The following is a 14,665-nucleotide window of genomic DNA, read 5'->3' as shown; positions in this document are numbered from 1 at the left end:
ATGGCTTCTTCTCCAATTGGGCCTCGATACAATGTCATCTAATATCTTCTGCCCATTCTGCACAGTTTTTGGGGACTTTCCACACCAGCACCCTTTTCCCAGTCCCTCTATTCTGCCCTACTACATGTGTTTTCCAACACCAGTTACAATCAACCCTGGGCAGGGACGGCGCCAGAGAATTTTTAATACAGGTGCTGAGGAGGTGCGAGGTCATTGACAGGGGGAGCTGCGCAATTATATATACATAAATACTATTAATAAAGAAGCAGTACTTCTCTTGAGTGGTTTTTATTCAGATGAATAATCATTGGATTCAGGTCAAAACTCTATCACTTGAACTGGTTTAATCACTTAAGACACTAAAAGTCAGCAGCTTGGCATACTGGGACATGGAAAGGATTAAACATTTAGACTTTCATCAAAGTAAAACATGCTGGTTTGTCCTTTTTCATCAATGTCCTCAAAAAAGCAGCCTGCAGAGCTACTGTCTGTGGGGTGACTGTCTGTCTCTGGAGGGCTGGCAGGCAGGGGCAAGCAGGGCCTGCAGGCAGGGCAGGCCAGCTGGATGAAGCTGTCCAGGGGTCAGGGCTGAAGAGAAGCTGTCCAGCTAGAGAGGGGTAGTCCAGCAAGGGGTCTGTGTTGATCTCAGCATCCTCTGTTGAGCAGGCCTCTGCATGACCCTCCAGAACTGTAAAAGTGAAGAAAGGATCCATGTCAGTTCAGTTGTGAAAAACAAAGCTTTTTCCATCTACACTTGACATTAACTACAGTTTTGACTGTGAAATGCAGTGGCATTACTTGAACTTGAATCCAAATGTGTTGACCTGATGGAGACCCATGCAAAGTCACTCAAAACACGGGTTCGATTCCAGGCTCTGGCAAGAGTATTTAGCTCTAAACTGGTCAATATATACACATCTGACAAAAGACCAGCTCGACCTTTGCCTGTAAACAGTGATTCTGACTGTCAAAGACCTTTAAATAGCCTGACTTACTGAAATAGGCAAAACTAGCCTGGCTAACTTAGGTCGCTTTCTCAGGGCATATGACGAATGAAACAGGCTCGCCTTGAAAAATCAGATATACTGGCTATCTTTAGCTGGCCCTTGGGTACAGAGGGTACAATTTCTGGGGAAATTGTAGGGTGTGCTTGCTTGCGTCGGTTGCACAGGGGTCCGTTTTTGAATGACATTTTTAAAACTGATATTTCTGTATATTTTATATAAAAATGCATACTTATTATTTATAAAGATTACATAGATTTAAAAGCATTTTTTTTTGCTGCTCATTTACAACTGAAAATACGAGTGAAGTGTAGAATGAAATAGATCTCATTTCCCCTGCAAAAGGCATCCTCATCGTTGAATCAAAACGAATAAATTTGGCAGACCGGTGTAAAAATTGACCTAATCTCTATGACGTAAACGTCCTTTTAAGTTTTTCCCTTCTCGTGATATTTTCATGCATTTAGCTTACTCATTGCATTCATTCATGAATAAAGAACCCCCTTTGAAGATTATTCTACGACGTTACCGGCAGTAGAAGATTGAATCGCAGCTTGACAAAGTTTAGGCTGTGGCAATGAAGTTAAGGTTAGCAGTTAGATAGACTTTTGATTTAAGTAAGAGGAGTGCCGAACATGTTCTGTCGCCGTTTGACTTCCTACAGCTGTGTAGATGTTTTTGTAGTGTCTCGCGTAGGCTACAGCGTTGCAGTGAGCAACACTGGTTTGAAACCACAGGTAATGATAATTTCACCCACAAATCGTTTACTTGTAATGTAATGTCATAATAAATCCTACAACGAAAATGTATTTGTAAGGAATGTTTATTTTAAAGATTGAAAACAGATGCATCATTGTAGTATGTGTTGCCCGGGCAACAGAGGCTAATGTCATGATGCTAATGCTTCAGTGAAATAGTAGACTATCGTTTCCAAAAGTAGATGTGGGCCTACTTCCTTAATAATATCAGCTAATATTGTACATTACATTTCATAATTGTGTTTCACATCACAAAGTAAAATGAGTAAATAGTTATCACCCTGGCCTCTTTGCTTGTGGCGTTCCTGCAGCTGCCTTGCAGTAAAGCTATAGGTAGCCTAGCTATCCCCCAAGTTAACAGATGTGAAACGAATGTTCTGTTACAGGTAGTCACGCGTGTTTTCGTGACGTTAGTGACGTAGTGACGTTAGTAACGTCAGTGACTGTGGCTAGCAAATTAGCCACCGTGAGCTTCACTTTTCACCACAAAAACGCAATTTCTACTTAAACCATGCAACGGAACGTAAATAAAAATACAACCAACACAATCGCTACCAAGACGAACCTTTTGACACCGCCGTTGTGTATGTAGTCCAAATATTGACTGATCCTTAGGGGGGCGAAAATAAATAATAAATAAATATATATGTGAGAGAACAAAGGTTGTGCCCTTGCCGAAGGCAAAGCACACCCAATTAAAAACAAAGAGGAAAAAAGCTAGAGCTACAGTAGCTACTTTTCAAGTTTGGTTTTCCGTCACTTCAGACTCACGATCTAAAGGTCTAAAAGTGCTAAAACCTTCACATTTCAAGAGTAGTGTACTTTCACGAAACCAATAATTGATTCTAGCTTAAAATGTGTAAAAATAGGACTTACCGAACGTGGCTGCCTCCAACACTATCAGGCGATTCCAGTTGAAAACAACAATGGCCGCCGAAAAATAATTTACATTCGTAACGGCGAGCTGCGATTGGAAGCGAAATGAAACAGGAGCTAAAAACAGAGGGTGGGGGCTTGGTCAGCACACAATTTCCAGAAAGGATGTGTGTGCGTCTCGCCAAGCTCGCACGTGTATCAAGTAGGGTGACCACCTGTCCCGCTTTGCGCTGTATCAATTTTGCACATTTTCAATATGGGACGTGCGGGACAAGGGGTGAAAATGCTGTGCGACACAACGCAAAGCACGACAGGTGGTCACCCTAGTGTCAAGGGGCAGGATGAGTCTGAGAATTGGGAGCACGCGCGCTGTGGAGCAATTGAATTGAATTCAATCATATATTGACATATCAAGGTGAAATTGCGTATGGTACTTCAGAATGATATCATCTTGAAGGCACAAAGGTTTGAAAAACCATCAGTCAAAATTATATTTGATTTATTAACACAAAGATATTGTGGCAATGTGGACATTTACATAAATACACTTCTTTCAGCCATTTTGTATTGCATTCCTTATTCAATTTCACCCTATAGAAAGACATGTATTCTACAAATCTGTAACAATTTTCAAGTCGATTGGATCTATGGTTCATGAGGAGAAGGGTTTTGAAGGTTGTACCAAATTTGGACAGTACAGCCAAATCTATCATGGCAGACCTTATGGGTTCTTGAGGCTTTTTTGTTCCCCATGAGAAATAAGGCATGTATACCAATTTTCAGGCATTTTGGAATAATGGGGCACTGGGGAAATCACGTAGACTTTGGGCGTGGCTTATAGCGCCACCTATGGGCGTACATTGGCCATTAGCGGTCTGGGAGTAGTGAGTGACCTGTTGTATCATTGGGCCAACGGAGGAATCCTAATAATAATACCAACAATTACAATAGGGTTCCTCCTGGGCCCCGTTCGTCGTAAGGGTTGAAGCTAAGTTAATCAATTGTCCCTTTAGCCCGTTAACATTAGCGAGATGAGTGAGAACAGCAAATATTGGTTTGTCAACGGCTGATCCGCATCCAAATCATGTGGTTAATTTCAATCAGGCTAAACTTATCAGGGAAATTGCACGTGCACGTCCTACTTCAAAAGGCAGGAAAGGTCGATCACCAAAACGAAGACAATAAGCATATTATCATGACTAAGTCAAACACCGCCACCGCTGCCAGAACAAGACAAGCAGCTTGGCAAAAAATTGCCGATAAGCTAAATGCAAAAGTTTTGGGGAAATGTATCAGGCTCATCTTAAGTGCCTCATTACCCCAATCAATCAGATCACATTTCTTTAAATGTGCCTGTTGGCAGTAGGCTTAATGGAAATTAATAATCGAATGAGATCTTGCTAGCGAAAATAATGATCTCAACTCTTTCAGAATAAGTAGGCTAGATAAAAACAAGGCCAAAGAGTATGTAATTGATACGAATTCATAGACACTTATGAGGATATATGTAGGCTACTGCGCTTATATCATGTACTATATATGTGTATATGCATGTAGGCCTATGTGTAAATCCCTCTTTGATTTCATTGACTGGGACATGGCCAGGGAATAAGATGAATTGATTCATCAGCTGGTTAAGCGCCAAGTACACTTTTCTTACAGCAACACATGCTGCAGCTTTGCCAATGTTTTCTGCATCGCCTATACTGTATAAAAATGTAGCCTATACCTGACGCAAAAAACCTCAAGGCTATGCAGAGTCTGAAGCACAGTTAAAGTTTCAAGTAGCTTTATTGTCAATTTCTTCACATGTCAAGACATAAAAAGGAATCGATATGACGTTTCCCACTCTCCCACAGTGAAACATATAAAAAGCACAGGCACAACAGATAAGACAAGACATTTCCTAAAACATAGCCTTACATATTCACATACATCAGCATAAGCTCATAATAAAGCTTGCTGCGGCGTGTGATATTTGCAATGTACGGCCCGAGAAGGTCTTGCAAATAAATGAGTCCTTGTCGGCTGAATCGATATCGCTCAAACAAGAACTCATCCGTGTGAAATAAAGGATCTTGGCAATCGCGAAGAACTCTATTGGTATGGAAAGCTAATCGAACTAAAATATAGCTCCTTGGTCAACTGGGTCTCTCAAAAAGGGAGCTGCCATGTTATTTTCCGGGGGTGTGGCAAGCTTATCCAGCTACACTTACGTTAGCCTGCTCTGGAGCAGGTTAGTGCTAATTGTTATGTTACTATGGTGATTTATCAAAAGTTGCTTCCACGAACCAAAAAGAGGGGCATTTTTTATCTTAACCTGAAAATTAGCTCGCTAAACCGCTTAGCGAGCTACGACGAATACCCCCCTGACGGAGGAATCCTAATAATACCATCAATTACAATAAGGTTCCTCCTGACGGAGGAATCCTAATAACGTCACCACCTTGTCAAAGATCCTGCTATATTCACATGAAAAAAAAACAAAAGTTGTTAGAAATAGAAAATATATTATTGGTGAAATGTATATTATAAGAAATATATATATGAAGAAACCGGTTACACTCACAAATACACATCAAACATAACCCAACCCAATGACTTCACATACACACGCACACATGCTCTTTCATGTGCCTTAAGCCAGTGGTTTCCAACCCTGGTCCTCAGGGCACCCCTGACTTTACATTTACATGTATGCATTTAGCAGACGCTTTTATCCAAAGCGACTTCCAAGAGAGAGCTTTACAAAAGAGCATAGGTCACTGATCATAACAACGAGATAGCCCCAAACATTGCGAGCAACCAAAACATGAAGCATACATTGTGAAAAACCAAATAAGTGCCAAAGGGAAGAACCATAAGAGCATGCAGTTAAACAAGTTACAATTAAACAACATGAAACTCAAAGGCATGTCTTAGATGTTTCCCTGCTCCAACACGCCTGATTCAAATGAATGGTCATAAGCAGGCTTCTGCAGAGCTGGATAACGACCCATTCATTTGAATCAGGTGTGTTGGAGCAGGGAAACATCTAAAACATGCAGGACAGTAGTGCCCTGAGGACCAGGGTTGGGAACCAATCCCTTAAGCAACCGGTTCCAACCGGTGGACCAGGGGTGAACCACCGGTCCATCTCCACGGCAATGTAGTTGAGTGAATAGCCCAGGAGTGTGCAGGCCTGGGAAGATAGGGTTGTTCTTCTTCACCCTGTTACTATGACTACTGGGGGTTTAGGGAGTGGGAGGGACCTAGACTGCTGTGCACAACACTCAGAGAGGTGTACACACCGGAGAGGTGTACACACACACACACACACACACATATAATGAGTAAGCTAGGTCAGAAAGCCGTGGGGTGGAGATGTGGTCAAGAGATAGTTGATAGATTGACAGCATAGGAAGTTATGATAGACTCTCCTTTGGCTTCACTGACACTAAGACAAATAGGGAACAGCTCCGAATCACGCCAAACGCACACACACGCTTCAACAGGAGAACATGTTATGAGTCCCGCCTTTCGTCTCAGCAAGATTGGGCCAATCAATAGTTAACAGACACACACAACTTTCCAAATCTGCGTCCTTTCATTCATGATCTCATCAAAGCCACCAAAGGAGGATGTCACCCCCCCCAGGCGCCATGACACTGAGGCAGAGAGGCAGTCATCCCAGCTTGATGTCATGCTGTCTGTTGAAGCTCGGTGACCCTCGCTGCATGTGACAACACCATGCCAGGCTAACACATGTGATAGCACACAACCAGATGTGTCACTCTGTCCCCACACAGGCCCACCTTACTCACACGCACACATCCACTGAAAAGACACAGACAGCAAAGGCACTTGGTGACAAGTGTCAAACAAGATGACATGGTCAACACTTTGAGACACACAAAGAGATCTTACCTTTAAATCATACACACTCACTACCGTTACACCATAGACACAAAATGTGCACACACACACATACATCTAAGTCTTGCTGCGATTCTGGGTTCATAAGGCATTCGGGGCCCATTAATCCTGGAGTTTTGGCTGAACTGTGGGAAGAACACAGTGTAATGTGTGTCAAAGGTAGCAGGGCTACCTAAAACCTGCTTACTTATACAGCTGGGGGATAGAAACCAGGCTCAAAGTAAAGCTTGCCTGAGCTAAATGTACATGTGAATGTTGTGTTCCTCACTGTTGACTGTATGTTTACGCAAATGGTGTGTCCTTCTGTGTGTGTGCGTATGCATGCATACTTGTGAATGTGTTTGTGTGTGCGCGCGTGCGTGCTGTAGACTCAAACCGCGGTTGTGTGGCCAAACTGTCGTTCTCCTGCCCCCTGAAGGGCCACTACTGTCTATACGGCAAGTCCTGCTTCAATCTGACCAGCCGCCAGCCTCACCTGTGGATCAACATCATGCTGCTTCACTTGCAGGTAGGCTGGGGGAGAGAGCAGCAGGAGACACCAAAGGGAGAAAGACCAGGGGGAGAGCAGGAAGAAGAAGACCAGGGGGGAGAGCTGGGGGAGTGACCAGAGGGAGAACAGAGGGAGAGCAAATACTCTTTTTGATCGAGGGGTAGGGCTAAGACGAAGGGGTATACACCCCTTAAAACCAAGTGTTTTCGGGAGCTTACCTGAAACCTTGGGGTATGTGAATCCTGCTCAACCTGCAACAATGGCGGAAAGAAAGTCACACTTCACCCTACTTGTCTCGGGGAATGTCCCTGTACTTACTGTAAGTCGCTCTTGATAAGAGCGTCTGCTAAATGTAAATGTAGATCATCCAGAGAGTCCCATAAATGTAATATTTTCGGCTTAAATAATTGATGAAAAAATTATGACAGTCTTGTTTTGTGCTCTACACAGTCCTGTACATATGTATTTGCAACCATGTTCTTAATTGAAAGTTTTTTTTTAATCGCTAGTTTGCTACGCTAACGTTACATTGCTGATTTGCACAAGTCACGCATTTTTCTGATTAGCCTTGAATGGACTCCATGCAAGTTTTAACTAAACTCCATTAGCAGCGAATTTCATTTTATATTAGAGCATAACACTACTTGCTTTGGAGACATTGATATATGTAACCGTAACCAAGTGGTGTCTCATTTCATAGGGCTATGTAGCCCTTACCCTTCAGTTTCGCAGGCTAAGGGTAAACTAAGGGCTAGGGGTAAGACACAGTATTGGGATTCGGCCAAAGACTAGGGGCTAGTAAAGACAAACAGAAGGAGAGACCGGGAGGAGAGACCTGGGGTCTCATTTATAAAACTGTGCGTAGGATTCTTACTAAAAGTGTACATACGCCCAAAAGCCTAAAATGGCGTACGCCAAAAAATAATCAGATTTATAAAACCGTGCGTACGCACACCTGTAAGCAATGTTTCCTTTATAAATCACAGACTACCCACAAGTGTGCGTACGTGAATCTGCATTTTACCCCGCCCTGAACAAGCCCATTTTTAACCATAAATGGTCAATGCAAAGCACCTCATGAATGCTAATCCAGTATATTAATGACCCTGGCATGCGATTGTTGTTTACGGTGAATCATGGCGCATGACAACTTCTCAGACACTGTTAGCCTAATGGCGGAGGTCCGAATACCACATTATTTGGTGGCCGTTGGATCACCAATAGAAAAAACTGCGAGTGGCGTCAACTGTGCCAGTGATACCGCAAGTCGAGATACAATTTGAAAACAAAAGTGTTTTGTTATGAACAGTAGTCTATTGAAGTCTGGACTGATAACGAGGACGTAGAGTGTAGCGATTGCGCGGGAGCTTAACGACTGTATTTCCAGTTTTTGACATATGATGATATATGCACAGTATTAAAGAAATATATTTAGTTATACAATGTGTTCTGCAGTTATCTAAAGGTAGGATATGTGATGTTATCCTGTATTCCATGCAGTCGGGCTCGGGCATCTCCCCCTCCTACATCCCGTAGTGGACAATCTGATGGTGAGACATACAGCGCTGAATTTTGATTACAAATTTTTGTTGGATTGTACAAGGTGTTTATGGAACAATTATCACTCAGTACAAGCGCAAATAACACTGCTGGATTTAATCTTCATGATAATGATGAAATCGAGTGAAAAAAACGTGTGTGAGGAAAACAAAATATATACATATTACGAGTAATGTTCTTCCCACATTCACTTTCTGCAGTCTGACTACAGTACGGTCATCTGCGTCGCCAATTCCAACTGTTTCCAATATGTGCGTAGGCCTACGGGAGGGTCAGAGTTTGCGTGGAGGACCGCACATTCTCCCGTCAAGTTTGTTTTTTATAAATCACAACCTTTGCGTGGAAAGTGGCGTACGCACATTTTCAGCCCCGTTTTGTGTGTACACAAGTTTTATAAATGAGACCCCAGGAGGAGGAGAACCAGAGGCCTAAAATACCTGACATAGCATAGAAGGAGAACCAGGCGGCTGAAAGAACTGACTAAGCACAGAATGGCTGGGATGGTATTTAGTAGATTTGTAGATGTATAAATATTTGTAATACATCTGCATACCTGTGTGGAAGAAATTGCAATTTCCGGTGTGCTCTCCTGATCACGAACATCTATTAACCCTGACACATAGAACCGGAAATCGCAATTTCTTCCACACCTGCCTTTCTCTCTCTCTCCCTCTTTCTCTCTACCACATCGTTATTTTTGATGATAAAGCCGAATTTTTCTCTCTCCCTCTCTCCCCATCCTCCAGAGTAAGTCCAGCTCTCCCCTGTCCTCCAGGGAGCAGAATGTGCAGAGGCTGGCCTCCCTGTGGGAGAGGACCCAGCTGAAGGGGGCTCACAGTTTCTACATGGCCATGATGCAACACCCCACCCCACACAAGAAGGTTCACACTAATTAAAATAGTTTGTTTGGGGGAGGATATGCATGCCTGCTCGTGTGTGTGTGTGTGAGGAGAGGCTTCGGGCGGTTGTGATTGCATCACCAAGCAAGAGACACAGCTTCATCCTTTGAGGTTGAAGCTAAAGTAATGGTGTTTAACACTGTTAAAGAGATTGTTTCACATGGTTCGTTAAGTGGAAACCTCTCTAAGCAAACTGTATTCTCACACACTTATCATTAGTGCATGTATCTGTATTTATGATTGTATTTCCATGTATATTTGTGTGTGTGTGTGTATTTGTTATTCTTAATGTTTCACCCTCAACCTTGGACAAGGAAAATGGTAAATTCCCTCTCTAAAACAAGTGTTGTGACTGTAGAGGAATGCACACACACACACACACTCTTATTCACAGCGAGTGAAAAAGTTAGTGTTGGCGTTTTTTATTTTTTAAAGCACGCACACTTTGTACTGAGAGGTTTTAACATTAGCCCCGAATTACACAAACCCATCACGGCACACTCATAAACATCTCTTTCTTTCTCTCTCTTTTTTTTCTCTCTCTCAATTAAAAAGCTTCCGTCCATCCCCTCTGCTCCAATCAAAAACACATGTAGGACAATGAAAGGAAGCTAATGAAAGGAAGCTAATGGCGTTCCTGCTGATAGGAGAGGAGGGGTTCAAAGGGAGACTGGATTATATAGACCCAGCGACTGGCCAGCTTGACAAGGAAGTAAAATACATCTGTCCAGGACATAAGGAATTTGCTTTTTATCGGCCATGTAGCAGAAAAGGGACAATGGAAGAGAGAGGAAGGGGGGGTAGTGAAGGAGGTATAGGAGCATAGATGAGCGGAGAGAGAGAGGAGGGGGAAGCCAGGAATAGAGGATGAAACGGGGAGAGAAGGAAAGGTAGACTAGGATGGTGTGAAATGAGCAGAAAAAGAGGAGAGGAAAGAGTGGGGAGGGGGTAGAGGGTAGAGGGGGTGATGGTAGTAAAACCACTCAAAGTGTGGTAATGGGCTGACATGAGAGCGGTTGTCTATAGCAGTGCCTGTTGTAAATTGTTTAAATGTCAAGACCCCTACCTCTTTCACCTGTAATGTGTTTGAGATGGAGTGCTACCAGTTTACTACCCCACAACTCTATGAGTGAGTGTGTGTGTGTCTAAAGGACAATTATTTATTTCCTAACGTGTGTGTGTCTGACCAAGTCAGGCCTTGGTGCCCAGCGAAGCTGCTCTCTTAAATTACTCTTACAACCATATCAAGTAGCAGTACTGCTTTCCCAGTGCAATGGAACAAAATGTCTGTGTGTGTGTGTATGCAACTCAGTCAGACGTTCTGCTGGGGGTGGATGCCACTGGAGCGAGTCTTCAGAACGATCCGTGGAACTCTTTATTTCCCTCCCGTGTTTTGTATGGAGCACTCCCAACTCTGGGAGAGGTCACCACTGAGGAGACGGAAAAAGAGAGATTTATAGCGGGAGAAGCAAAGAGAGAGCGGAAGACAAGAATAGAGGGTAAGATTGAGAGAAATGAGACACTGGGTGAGTGAATTGTGTGTGAGTGAGACAGATTGGGAGAGGGACAGAGAGGCCTCACTCAGATGGAGAAAGAAAGAGACAGAGAAGGAGACAGAGAAGGAGACAGAGGGAGGAGAAGGAGAGAGACAGAGGGAGAATAGGGAGAGACAGAGAGGGAGGAGAGACAAAGAGGGAGAGTCAATCATTTCCACCTGGATTTGGAGTGATTTTGTACTGTGGTGTGAGTTACAGCAATTTTCCAAAAATACTCCCCCCGTCTACTCCCTTGCCCTCCTCCTCTTCCTAACTCTCATCCTTTCCTCTCCCTCTGTTTACAGAACAGAAGTTGCAGGAGGTCTGGGTGGAATCCCTGCATCTTGTTCACATTAAGCTCTAATAGCTCTAGAGCTATGTTATTTGGAACATAGCTCTAGCTGTAATGTGATGGATAGAGCAGTGGACATAGAGAAAGAGAGAGGGAGGGAGAGCAAGAGAAGTAAAGAGGTTTCTTGATGAATAGTGGAATATGACCATTTCAACTCATAGCCTGTGCTATTTGGGTGTGATTGCCTTTGGCAAGAGCACAACCTATTGTTATCTCACATATATATTTAGGTGTGCTTGCCTTTGGCAACAGAACCTATTGTAATCTCACATATACTTTTGACTGGTACTGTATATTTATGTATTTATTAGGTGTGCTTGCCTTTGGCAACACAACCTATTGTAATCTCACATATATATTTATTGTTGGAATGCTGCTTCAGCAACTCATTCAACTTCTTCATGTTAATATTATTCTATTTCTCCCGCGACACCTTTCAGCGCCTTCAAATCTTCAGCTATTAAAACCGTTCAGCTATCAAAAAATTCAGCAGTTTCAGGCTATGACTGCTATATCTTTTCAGCTTTGTACCTCTTATGCTTGAATTAATATATATCAATATTCATAATATTTTTAACATGGTTTTCCAATTGTTTTTTTTTCAAATCCTCTCAATCCTCTTAAACTTCTTCAACTTTGAAATCCTTCTTCTTCCTCAATCCTTCAGCCACAGCCACCATTTAAACTTAAAAATGTTGACAAAACCATAAACTATTTATTTAAATAATCAGCTTTTTGATATCTATTCAACTTTTTTTAATATCACTGATTATGTTTCATGAGTTTTTCAAACCGTTTCTGAGATTTACATGGGTGTGTATGTGAGAGCCTAGAGTGCTGACTGAAATGCTTAGAGTGGAGGGGAGCTTCGAAATCAGTTTCAAAAAGTATTTCTAGTTTGCCAGAATTGCCAGAATTTTCACTCTTCATGCTTCATTTTTGGATCAATAGATTTAGACTAATTTTGTGTTGGTCGTAGACAGTTGTCTGTGGAATCCAACAGACTTACACATTTGTTCAGAGCCCCACGAAAGCGAGACAAAGTCCAACTCTCGCCCCATAGAGACCAATGCAAATCTGGTGACACATTTCTCAGAGAAAGCAGAAGTTACACGTTTTTGAAACTGCCGGTAGAGTCGTATTTCTGACCGCACAGACATATAAAGGATATCTATGGTTTCGGCAGAGTCTTGGGTCTCTGAAAATATCATAATATTGGGATTTTGGGATTGGACGTATAGTTTTGCGTCTAGGTTAACTTGTTTGAGGTGTGGATTCTAGGTAAATTTCTGTTCTCTCGTCCTCAGAGCGTTAGCAATCATAGCTGCACCATCACCGTGGCAACCACACACACACGCCACTCAGTCTCTAACAGTGCGTTCACACTGCAGCGACGCGATGCGAGCGACATGTTTTCCATTCATTTTCAATGGAGCCAGGCGAATCGCTTGCGTGGTGCATTGTGGGTAGCAACGCGACCGAGTTGAGATTTCAGCCTAGAGTGCAGACTGAAACGCTTACGCCTGCGACACACTGCCTGCGATCGGCTGCGACGCGCCTGGAAGCGCCGCCTTTTTTCTTTCGGCGCCCATGTTATCAAATGGGACCGACCACACTGGCTGTGAAGACCAGCTGCGGCAGCTGGTCTAATTTTTTCACGAGACGCTTGCGAAATCGGCTGCAGGATGATGAAATACACCATATTAGTTGATATATTTGAATAAAAAAACATGTTATTAAGATTTTACTCCATTAATTGTAGACTACGGTGCACATTTGTAAAGTTGTAGACTTTATAATTACACAATGTTGGTAACAAACGGCCTTTACATGTGGTTACCCTGATCAAAACGAATGAAAATAACCGGATTGATCTGTTGAGCTAGCATGAACGTAGTTGTTTTGTTTGCTTGAGAGAAACGAGTTGTCACGCGTTGCACACAACACACACAGACATAGCCTACCAAGAGAGAACCCCCAAGTCGATTTCTAAAGTCAGCGAGAAATTCAAGGAGATGGACGACATCAAATGAATTCTCGATGTTGAAAAGCACCAGGAGTTGTATGACCTCCAGCACCAATTTGACAAGGACAACGTAGGCTAGATAAGGATCAATGCTGGGATATAGCCAATGTTTATGTTTATGTACCATGTCAAGGAAAGCTCAGAGTAGCTGAAAGGCGTGACCGGCGCGGAGAAATGTGCGTCTGGTGTGAACAGCTTTTGCTCAGTCGTAGCCGATCGTGTCGCGGCGCGTCCAGGCGCTTCGCAGCCAGTGTGTTCCAGGCGTTAGAGTGGAGGGGAGCTTCGAAATCTTCTTCAAAAAATCTTCTTCTAGTTTGCCAGCATTGCCACAATTTTCACTCTTCATGCTTCATTTTTGGATCAATAGATAGCTAATTTTGTGCTGGTCGTAGACAGTTGTCTGTGGAATCCAACAGACGTACACATTTGTTCAGAGCCCCACGAAAGCGAGACAAAGTCCAACTCTCGCCCCATAGAGACCAATGCAAATCTGGTGACAAATTTGTCAGAGAAAGCAAAAAGAACAAGATTTTGAAACCGCCGGTAGAGTCGTATTTCTGACCGCACAGACATCTAAAGGACATCTCTGGTTTCGGCAGAGTCTTGGGTCTCAGAAAATATCTTTATTTTATGGATTGGACGTATAGTTTTGTGTCTAGGTTAACTTGTTCGAGGTGTGGATTCTAGCTACATTTCTGTTATTCTCTGCCCTCAGCGCGTTAAGGTCGATTTATACTTCTCCGTTTTTACGGAGACGGACACAGGGAATGCCCTCTCCGACGAGGAATTCCCTCTCTGTGCCCTCTCCAAGCCCCTCGGAGAGCTCTACGTGCACCTCCTGATTTTCCTGACTATCTGTCTGTCCGTCCGTCATTTTACGGATACCCCTTGGCTGTGTTTGGTCCGTATTAAGAACCGCTTGCGTCAGGGGCGGGGTTGCCGTGATAAACAGGACGAACAGAATCCTTTGACCGCCATTGCTGTAAGTTTTTACAATTCATATTTCAGCTAAACAGTACATGTAAATAAGCATCTGAATTAAAATGTGACGAGAAATGGGCAGTGTAGATGCTGAAAATGTGCGTATTTTATTGATGAAACGGCTAATTTGTACATTTGCTCCGACTTCTCGATAACCTAGGTAAATAAACACTCGACAACGACTTACAAAAAAACGTTGCGCCACCTACTCTTCTGGCGGTGAATTGTTTTCAGCACCCACAGCCTTCGGAGTACTATAAATTCAACCA

At 43.0% G+C, this 14,665-nt stretch overlaps 1 protein-coding gene across 1 annotated transcript in view; it reads left to right on the top strand.

Moving 5' to 3' along the window:
• veph1 (ventricular zone expressed PH domain-containing 1) overlaps positions 1 to 14,665 on the top strand; it is a 287,496-nt gene that overhangs the window by 137,697 nt on the left and 135,134 nt on the right. The window contains exons 8-9 of the mRNA XM_062473404.1: positions 6,922 to 7,061; positions 9,350 to 9,484. Coding sequence (XP_062329388.1) covers positions 6,922 to 7,061; positions 9,350 to 9,484 — 275 coding nt within the window. The remainder of the gene's footprint in view (positions 1 to 6,921; positions 7,062 to 9,349; positions 9,485 to 14,665) is intronic.

The sequence above is a fragment of the Osmerus eperlanus genome, chromosome 11 (assembly GCF_963692335.1).
Source record: "Osmerus eperlanus chromosome 11, fOsmEpe2.1, whole genome shotgun sequence".
NCBI lineage: Eukaryota > Metazoa > Chordata > Actinopteri > Osmeriformes > Osmeridae > Osmerus > Osmerus eperlanus.
This window is presented reverse-complemented; position numbering and strand designations above follow the sequence as displayed.